General features: G+C 35.3%; 1 protein-coding gene and 1 pseudogene across 1 annotated transcript; both read left to right on the top strand.

Moving 5' to 3' along the window:
- The first annotated feature begins 2,648 nt into the window (after positions 1–2,648).
- On the top strand, positions 2,649–4,187 carry LOC111995446 (heat shock protein 82-like; annotated as a pseudogene).
- An 807-nt stretch (positions 4,188–4,994) lies between these two features.
- LOC111995930 (F-box/LRR-repeat protein At4g14103) lies at positions 4,995–6,722 on the top strand. Its single transcript, XM_024027879.2, has 2 exons — positions 4,995–6,053; positions 6,139–6,722. Exons 1-2 carry the CDS (start codon positions 5,145–5,147, stop codon positions 6,586–6,588), a joined length of 1,359 nt encoding a protein of 452 aa, XP_023883647.2. The 5' UTR covers positions 4,995–5,144; the 3' UTR covers positions 6,589–6,722.
- Positions 6,723–10,639: the final 3,917 nt, after the last annotated feature.

Genomic DNA, 10,639 nt, shown 5'->3' with positions numbered 1-10,639 from the left:
TTGGTTTTACTTTTGTGCATAGAAGTGGTTTTTTTTTGCATTGCAAATTTTCTATGGATCATCGATCATCATGATTGGCATTTTTCCAGGCATGTTGGGATATTGTAAAAGAAGAAGTTATGTGAGTGCTTCATTATTTCCACAGTCATGGTACTTTTCAAAGGAGCTTTAAGGCAACCTTTTTATCTCTTATTCCTAAATGTGCTTCTCTCTTTGACTGTAAAAGTTTTGTTTCTAATAGTGTCAAGAGAGACCATCAGCTGGAACTAGAAGAGACAGAGAGAGGAGAGTATTTTGAAATTTGAAAAACTTAGATAAATAAAACTTAAAGGAGCTGGCCAGGCTATTGAAATTTGTGAGAGTATTATGGTACTTTAAGGTGGTAAACGTGTCATATTTTGATTGGAAAGGCTCACCAAATAAGTTGTTGACATGGAGAGAGTGTCCCATAGAATACTTTCTCCAAACCACACAATCTTCTTAAATTGTGCATCTATTAATTTCGAGGAAAAACTTTGTGCAATCTTCAGCGTAAGATCGTGAGGTGAGATCTTGAAAAACTTTGTACCTACGTGAGGTGAGATCTTGAAATTCCTCGAAATTAATACAAGCCAAAAATTTAACACTAATATAAACAAAGAGTTTCAAGCAAATTGTTTAACAAAAACAATAAAATAAAGTCTCAAAATATTAAAAATTCAATTAAAATGAAGTAAGTATACAAATCTCCTAATGGTTACATTAATAACAATGACATTTTAGTAAATATATTTGGGAGGGACCGGGCAAAACAACCAAAATTTGTGTTTTGGAGAAAACTGTGACAGGAATCTAGAATTTTTCTAAAATTGTGTTTTTAAAAATACTGGTATTTTAATTAAAATTGTATTTTGAAAATAAAATTTTAAAAAAATATGAGCAATGCTATGGTATGCTATAGATACGAACTATTTTACAACATTTTTATAAACTGATGCTGTGATCAACTGCTTACGAGTTTGCATATAGTCCCACCATTAACATCACTTTTTCATTTATCAATAATCACTTACCGTACCAACAGTTTGTAAATTTTTTTTGTAAAATAGTTTGTATTTCTAGCATTATTCAAGAAATATATTAGATTTTTAAAAAAAAACTTTTAAATACCATCAATTAAGAAAACTAATATTGAAAGTATATTAATTTCTAAATTTTCCTTTGAATTTTCCATCTCTATAGCCTAATAAAATTGTGAAACATATTCTTAGAGCAACCACATTAATGCTTGAAAAATTGAAAAAGGGGCAAGTTTTACACATTTTCACCAAAAAAGCCATCCACATCAATGCTTGCATAAGTTTGTATATATGCAAAAATGCTACAGTAACCGTGCATATATGCACGGTTACTATAGCTTTGCATTTAATATTTTACTATTTTTTTCTCTCTCCTTCACCTCGCTCTCTCTTTTTCTCTCTGGTCTCACTCTCACCTCACTCTCTCTTTTCCTCTCTAGTACCTCTCACTCTCACCTCACTCTAGCCATGCCACTGATCTCCGCTACTCTCTCACCACAACCATGCAACTGCCTATCACCTCACCTGCCGAAACTCTCACCGATTGCTGCTGCTATAACTTATCGCCGTTGCTCTTGTCGAAGCTCTCGCTGATCGCCGCTGGGTTAATGATCGCCGCTACTGTCTTTTTTCTTTGTTTGATGGTTTTGATGATTTTGATAAGTGGGTTTTGATGATTTTGATTAGTGGTTTTGGGATTTGGATAGGTGAGTTGATGATGGAGGCTGGCTTGATGATGGTGGTTGGGTGAGTTGACGATGGAGGCTGGGTTGATGATCGCCGCTGCTTTCTTTTTTCTTTGTTTGATGGTTTTGAGATTTTGATCAGTGGGTTTTGATGATTTTGATTAGTGGTTTTGGGATTTTGATCGGTGGGTTGATGATGGAAGCTAGCTTGATGATGGTGGCTGGGTGGGTTTTTGGTGGGTGTGAATTGATCATTGATGGTGGTTGGGTGTTGGTTATTTCGGGTAGTGTTGGGTCTGTGAGAGAGAGGTATTGAGTGAGATGGTTCAAGAATGAATATTTTATTGAATACATGTGTAAAATAGACAAACTAATGTGGGTGTTTTGTAAAGATAAGTGTGTAAAATAGAAAAAACATGTTTTTCTTTACAAAATGGACAAAAATTTTGGGCAGAAATGCAAACTGACCCTCTAACTTTCACCTTTTTTTTTATTTCAGTCCTCTGACTTTTAGTTTTGTCAATTCAGTCTCTAACTTTCAATTTTTGTCAATTCAAGGCTCCGTTATAAACTTGTTACTACTACCGTTACCCACACCAAAACGACGCCGTTTTGCATGTGGGGTTTTTTTTTTTTTGGAATTAAAAGGAAAAAAAAAAAAAAGAACTAAACACCTCACTGAATCAAAACGACGTCCCCTGAATCAAAACAAAACAAAAGGATTCAATCCCTAAATTTGAGAGAGAGAGAGAGAGAGAGAGAGAGAGAGAGAGAGAGAGAGAGAGAGAGAGAGAGAGAGAGAGAGAGAGAGAGAGTTCGTCACCCTTGCTCACCGTGTAAACCACCTCGCTGCTCTGCCTTAACTGAATCGGTGAAGGTGTTCTGAATCAGTGATGGGTGTGCCATGAGGACTGTGAGGACAAAATATTATCAAATTTTAAAGGAGTATGATGATAAGAAATTGATGTCTGCTACAAAGGAGGGTTTGAAGCTTGACGATGAGACTGAAGAAGAGAAGCAGAAAAAGGAGGAGAAAAGTCTTTTGAGAACCTGTGCAAGACCATTAAGGACATCTTGGGAGATAAGGTTGAGAAGGTTGTTGTTTCTGATAGAATTATGGACTCTCCTTACTGTTTGGTGACTGGGGAGTATAGCTGGAGCACAAACATGGAGAGGATCATGAAGGCTCAGGCACTGAGAGATAATAGCATGGGCGGTTACATGTCAAGTGTTGGTGCAAATACAATGACAATGGAAATAACACAACGAGAAACTGAATAATACTTCTGAACATTATTAATGTAAAGAAAGAAATTACACAACATTATTTGGACTAAGGCACGGCACTCGCTCTCTTTAAGGATATTCAAGCCCTTGGTTGGCTAAACTTTGTAACCAGTGTAGACCTTCTCTGACTTGTCTCCCCAGGATACAACAGCCCAACAAGTGTCGTATGGCTAGAACAATCTCTGCACAAAGCGTTCAAGCCCAAAGCTCTACTAGAAAGAACACCCTTCTTTGCCAAGAATCTTTTTTTTTTTTTTTTTTTTTTTGGTGTTGTAGTAACATGGATTGGGTATGAATGAGTCTATTTATAGGCTCAATGAGCCTCACGAAATTACTACCTAATTTATTCTGATTAATTAGGTCCATTATTCTGATTAAATGAGTGTTACAAGATTAATTGTTAGATATTAATCTAATGGGCTGGAGTTACACAATTAATGGTGAGATAAGGAGTTTCTGAAGAATGAAAAGGCCCAAACGGATAGTCCATTAAGTGGGTTAATGGATATTCATTTTCCATAATAAAAATGGAGTATTAATTCGGGCCATTTACTCACCAACGAATATGGTAATTACTCTGAATGGGCTGTCAAGTAGGAAGATCCAAGAGGCCGATTCATTTCCAATTTTGATACCTCCACTCTTCACCTCCCCCTTGCACACGTATCTAGCCCAATATCTGAGACAATACATTTTAGCCCATTAATCACCACAATTAAAAAGAATAAAATAACCTCTCTCATTTTCAATGTGGGATTAAACATTTTTACTAACTCTTCATCTTCCATATTCACTCCCACATCTTTATGTTTATGTTATAATATTTATTCATTTTAATTATTTAATATTAAAATGCTCCAACATCAAGTCTGTCAAGGATCTTGTGTTACTGCTCTTTGAGACTGCCCTCTTAACTTCTGGTTTTAGCCTTGAAGAACCCAACACTTTTGCAGCTAGAATTCACAGGATGTTGAAGCTTGGTCTTAGCATCGATGAGGAAGAGACCGGTGGTGATGATGCTGATATGCCTGCGTTAGAGGAGGATGCTACAGAGGAGAGCAAGATGGAAGAAGTGGATTAAGCTCCTTAAATTGGAAGTCCCTGGTCTTCAGTCTTGTTATAGCTTTTGGTTATTACTTCTTGGAAATTTGGTACTTGGTAGAGGTGTGTGAGAGTTGTGCTAAAAGGGAGGTCTGATAGTGTTTTCTGTTAGTTTTGTTACCTGGAATTTGTGATCCTTTTGGTCTATAAGGGTCCTTGTGGTGCTTCACTGTGTATTTTGTACTGTTTTATAAATTTAATACACCCTAGATTTCCTTCATGGCTCATTGGTGGATAAATTGCTGTAGAAATTTTGTTTAAGTTTTCTATGTTATGATAAATTTGAATTCCAGAATGTATACAAGTGCAATCTTATATTTTTAGGGGACGTCGTCTTGAATTCCAGAATGATAAATTTGAATCCTTTTGTTTTGTTTTGATTCAAGGGACGTCGTTTTGATTCAGCGAGGTGTTTAGTTCTTTTTTTTTCTTATTTTCTTTTAATTCTGAAGAAAAAAAAAATGCAAAACGGCGTCGTTTTGGTGTGGGTAATGGCAGCAGTAACAGATTTGTAACGGAACTTTAAATTGACAAAAATTGAAAGTTAAATGACTAAATTAACAAAATTAAAAGTTAGAGGACTGAAATGAAAAAAATGTGAAATTTAGAGGGTCAATTTTGCATTTTTATCAAAATTTTGCATCCACTTATACAAATGTCCAGAGAGCAACAATATACAAAATTGATTATTAGAAAAAGAAAACCAACTAAAAGGAGAAACTTAAATAGTACAAAATCAATTTAGAAAAAGGAATATTTTTCTTTTACTTTAGATATTAATTAAAAGAAAATATATAAAGAAGCCTATATCAATTGGAATTCAATCTATACATACACACACTCATATATATATATATATATATAATACAACTAGATTTTATAATTTAAAAAACAAAAGACACAAAATAAAACAAACCTAAAACCGTAGATAGCATACGAAGAAGCAGAGGAGAGAAGCAAAACGCCCGCCGAAAATCAGAGATTCAGACCTTGGCTTTGGCAGATTGAAAGCATGAAGAAGCAGAGTAGAGAAATGGAAGAGGAACAGCACTCTGACATTATCAGCAGTCTACCAGACTGTATGCTCGCCCATATCCTTTCTTTTCTCCCAACCAAACACGCCATTCTCACAAGCATTTTGTCGAGCAGGTGGAGGTCTCTCTGGACTCTCGTCCCTGTTCTTCACTTGGACAGGCCCACGCTTGATAGTATCACAACTTCGACCTTATACTATATTTTATTGCCCAGAAACCCCTCCACCCTTTACAAGCTGTGCGTCGATTGTCCTCGTCGATCCTTCGTTGACAAATGTGTCAAAGCCGCCATCCGGCGTGGCGTGCAAGAGCTCGACCTTGTTCTCGACCTTGATAATCAAACTAAGGAGTTACCCGGCAGTGTCTTCTTCTGTACAACATTAGTGGTTTTGAAATTGAGGGGCCACTTTCTTCTCAATCCTCCTGATTCTGCTTCTTCCTCTTCTTCAATGTTCCCAAGTCTCAAGACTCTACAAATTTCACATGTTTACTATGCGAACCACAACTCTCTCTCCACAGTCGTCGCCGCCTGCCCGCTGCTCCAAGATTTGAGGATCAAAGTTAGTGATTCTGATTTGGAATTTTTGGACAAGGAAGCAGACAAGTTCAATATCCTTGTATTCGTACCTACGCTGAAAATATTAATTTTGGATTGCTCTATTTTACGCTGGTCATTCAAACTCCACATAAACACCCCGGCTCTCGAGTACTTTAACTTCAAAGGCGATTTGGACAATGATGTTGTTTCTGAAAATCTCCCCAACTTGTTTAAATCAGTCCTTGATGTTCGTAGATGTTATTATCTAGACTGGATGTTGAAATTGACAAACTTCATGGGACCACTCTGTAACATTAGATCCATGGAATTGTGGATAGGAACAGCAAAGGTAAGGGGCACGTTTTTTTTTTTTTTTTTTTTCATGCTCTAACTCTCTATCATTAATTTGTGACTTTTGTTGTGTTGTCCTGCAGTACATCCTCGAACACTCGTCGTCTAATAATTATTATGACATTCCCATGTTTCATAATTTGTCTTCCTTGAAGTTTTATGGTGATTTGTGGGCTATGTGGTCTCCATGGAATGCAGTACAACTATTGCTTTGTCGAGCTCCAAAGCTAAAAACACTCACCTTTGAATTGAATTACCGGTGTTGCATTCGTAGTTTTTCAGTTGACATTCCCTTGAAGAAGCCATTAGATGTTCCTGAATGTCTATCATCACACCTTACGACTTGTCATTATAAAGGATTTTCAGGGCATGCCATGGGACTTGTTGAACAAATCCTGAAGGAATCAAAAGTATTAAAGACAATGAAAATCACTTTCAACAGTGATCTAGACTCAAAGGAGAAGCTTCGTATTCACGAGGAGATAATGAAGTTCCCAAGGACATCTCAAACTTGTCAAATTGCATTTGACTAAAGATACTTCCATCTTTACTCTCTCTATCTCTCTCTTAATTGTCTAGAAGCAGTAGTGTTATGGGAATGCCCATTATCCTTTGCATCCTTCATTTGAAACTTTAATAAATTCAAGATTAGAAATATTTGTTTGAATCTCTTTTTACTTATCAAAAAAAAAAAAATAGAATTATTTGTTTAATTGTGAAGTACTCTCTCTCTTTTTACTTATCAAAAAAAAAGATTATAATTATTTGTTTAAATGTGAAGTTCTCTTGTATTTTCTTTTGGAAAACATTGCATACAATATATATATATAGTGCTTGCTATTTCTGGCACTTCTGGCAGTTTTTCTGCTCTAGGAAAGTCTCTGTTGGCTTTTCTACATCACCTCTCTTCTGCTCAACAAAATCAAAATGCCCAAACTTAGCCAATGTGAGAGCAATAAGGAGAGGGAGGCAGACAAATGTAAATAGAGTGTTGAATAAGTTTAATAAATTTATCACAAAACCCAAATTTAGCCAGCACCTATTTACAGTGCTTGGTTGATTATAGGTCAGGCCCTAGATTTGTCTACGATTTGGTTCAGTTAGGTCATGCAGTAGCTGATTATTGCTCACACGAGTGGCTGATTTCATGCTGGGTTTAATTTACCCCAGTCATGTTTTGTTTCTTGGGTTGGGTTCAGTTTTATTTTTTAGTTGAGAGTATTACAGACTGTTTACAATAGAATATTCGACGAATCAAAAGATTCCATTAAATTTAATGGAGAAGTAACGGGTTTGGGGTATTTGCTTATTTCCCAAACATAGATAGGAAATTGGTTGGTTTCTTTTCTTCCTCAGATTTGGAATAAGAAGCAGATTGAAGGCATGAAGAAGAGAGAAAGGTGGGAGGGAAAAGTCAGTCTGACATTATCAGATAGGGAATTTATGTAATTTTTGCTTTTCCTTACGTTAATCTGAAATCTACCCCTTCGTCTTAAAAGGTTCCTTTTCTGATTTTGGGATATGCTCTGTTCAATGACAAAATGGCCTTTGGTAAATAGAACAGAGAACCTGAATAGATACAAAGGCATCTTATGCTTGCATGCCTGTACTGTGTCTATGTAACTTTCACTGGGCTCTTTTCGATATGTATTTGCTTCCATCTCCAGAATTTTCAGGCTTCCATGCTTGTCAAATTCTCTAGTGACTCATCCATCAAGCATATTGAACTAAATTTGTTTCATATGATACAATTGTGGTATATTCACTAAAAATTAATGCTGGTTATTCCACATAGCTCCTGATAACATTATAAATGCAACAAAGATTTGTATAAGATTTCTATACTTGATGCTTTATATGCCCTTACTTCTGTAAGGGCTTTTTAATTAATCATTCTAATTTGTTTTATAATAATTTGTGCCTACTATATGTGACCGAACTTTTGCTTAGAGATGGACAAGAATGTTGATCTTGAATACAGTGGGTTCATGCAAATTTAGTGGTGACAGATCAATCCAAGAATATGCCAAGCACATAAGGAACATTGTTAAAATTGGAATGACATGAAGCAGAGGACCTCAACAATGGAGTTGGATATGAGAAAAGTGATGGATTTTTGCATTAGCTTCTGACTATTACAGCATTCTTCTCTTATACAAGAAGCAGGACTATAACAGAAAAACTAACAGATGACCTAACTAATTAAAACTAAACAACCTATCGTTTACTATACAGTAGTTAAAACTAAACCACCTGTCATTTACTATATCTGCAACATTGTTGGAACTTAAATCGGTGAAGGTTCTGCACTTGCACTTGTATCTTGATACATAGAAGCTGTCAAATTGTGGTAGAAGTGAGTGATAGAGATGGTCTTAGCACAATGGTGAAGACTGGCCTTTCATTCTCTTTTGATTCTTTAGTATTTTCATAATGTGAAGGAATAATACTGGGAGTAACAGTTCAAACAAACATATTATGCAGTAAATAATACCAAGTATTTGGTTTTAACTTTTGTGCATAGAAGTGGTTTTTGTTTGCATTGCAAATTTTCCATGGATCATCAATCATCACGATTTGCATTTTTCCAGGCATGTTGGGATATTGTAAAAGAAGACGTTATGTGAGTGCTTCATTATTTCCACAGTCATGGTACTTTTGAAAGGAGCTTTAATGCAACCTTTTTATCTCTTATTCCTAAATGTGCTGGGGCTTCTAATTTTACAGATTTTCACCCAATCAGTTTGGTAAGAAGCGTTTATAAGATTTTGTCAAAAGTGTTGGCTAACCAGTTAAGGCTGGTTCTTCGTAATTTGAAGAAAATTTATATTTCAAAGGAGGGCGTCTCACTTTGATTAACAGTACACTCTCTAGCTTGCCTACCTACTTACTATCTATCTCTATTCCCTTAACCTGTTAGTGTTGCTCAATGCTTGGAAAAATTGCAACAGGATTTTTTGCGAGTTTGGATGGATGATTGTGCTGGACTACGGCTCATGGGAGGATTTTAACTATGGATAATTTGCTTAGGCAGAGGGTGTGGGTATTGGATTGGTGTTATATGTGTAAGAGGAGTGGTGAGACTGTCAACCATCTATTATTACATTGCCCCATCGCCTATGACTTTTTGGTCTATGGTTTGTGGTTTGCCCCAGAGTGTTTTGGCCTTGTTGGATTTGGTCGGCTTCAAATGGCAGATGTTTGGAGTGCCATTCCTCTCTCTCTTATATGGGTGGTCTTTGGAGAGAGCATAATAATCGTATGTTAATAGGGATAGAGGGCTCGCTTTTTGATTTGAAGTTGGTTCTTTTTTTTCTTTTTTTTTCTTTTTTTTTCACATTTTGTATGACTACAGTTATCATACATTTCCGGAGTATCGAATAAAAAATAAAAAATAAAAAAAACCATGGATGGAACCAGGATTTTTTTCCATGGGGAACCAAAACAAGAAATTTTCTTGACCGCTCAAGAATATGTGATTAAATGGATTGAATTGACCACCTCAAAAATTATAACTTGGCTGGGAAGAGAATAAAGTATTATATAGAGCAAAGGTCTCCTCTCTTTGTTGCTCTACTTGAAGTGGGCAAATAGTGCAGCAATTATCATGGTGATTTGAACTTGGAACCTATAGTTTGAATGAGAAGAGGTTGTATCTCTAAGTCAAATGAGCAGTGGCGACTCTAGGAATTTTTCTCAAGGTGTTCTTGAGTGGATTTGCCTTGTTACAATTTTTTTTTCTTCAAATTCTTTGTTACAATTTTTTCTTTTTTAGATTTTAGTTCAAAAAATTTTTTTTGGCTTTTTCTTTTTGCTTGAAAGCAATGTTATGAATACCGTTTTGGACCCTGTTTCGGTTTGTTTTGTAGAACGGAATATTTTGGTACTAATCTATTTCGACATACTGTTTCAGGGTATTTCGGGTTTCTAAAACAAATTAAAAATAATATATTTATATTTTCTTATACAACATAAAATTATTGATCCAAATAAATAAACCTCAAATAAAACAAATCATTTAATTTTTCTTTTTTGACACTCAAATCATTTAGTTATTACATAACAATTACTATTTTAGAATATTAAAACATAAATATGTAATTAAATAATGAAAAACAACAACTAAAAATAGTATAATAAAAGTGTGTGTGTATATATATATATATATATATATGTATGTATATCAAGTATCAACCCACTGCAAAACTGCTTAACATAGTTTTTTTTTTTTAAATGTGTATTCACTTACTTTTAAGGGACCACAGACCACTATCCCAATTCAATGCCACAGCCCCGTCCACCCCCACACTAAGAGACAAGAGCTGATCAGCAATTTCAACAAAATTACATATTTTTATATTTACATACACTTACATAAAAAGTAAAAAGCTAAGCAATTTATATTGTCAAAAGAAGACAAAAGCAGAAAAGCTAAGCAATTTATATAATTATATTGTCAAAAGATAAGTCTAAACACATAAGTCAAACACTCAGACTATGAGAATCGAGAGAGAGAGAGAGAGAGAGAGAGAGAGAGAGAGAGAGAGAGAGAGAGAGAGAGAGAGAGAGAGAGAGAGAGAGAGA

Source organism: Quercus suber, unplaced genomic scaffold (assembly GCF_002906115.3).
Source record: "Quercus suber isolate HL8 unplaced genomic scaffold, Cork oak 2.0 scaffold_40, whole genome shotgun sequence".
Lineage (NCBI taxonomy): Eukaryota > Viridiplantae > Streptophyta > Magnoliopsida > Fagales > Fagaceae > Quercus > Quercus suber.
Note: the sequence above shows the minus strand (reverse complement) of the source record. Positions and strands in the feature narration are given on the sequence as shown.

Coding starts and splice junctions, on each gene's coding strand:
- LOC111995930 (XM_024027879.2), top strand. CDS start 5,145: ATGAAGAAGCAGAGTAGAGAAATGGAAGAGGAACAGCACTCTGACATT. Junction 6,054..6,138: donor TGTGGATAGGAACAGCAAAG/GTAAGGGGCACG, acceptor GTTGTCCTGCAG/TACATCCTCGAACACTCGTC.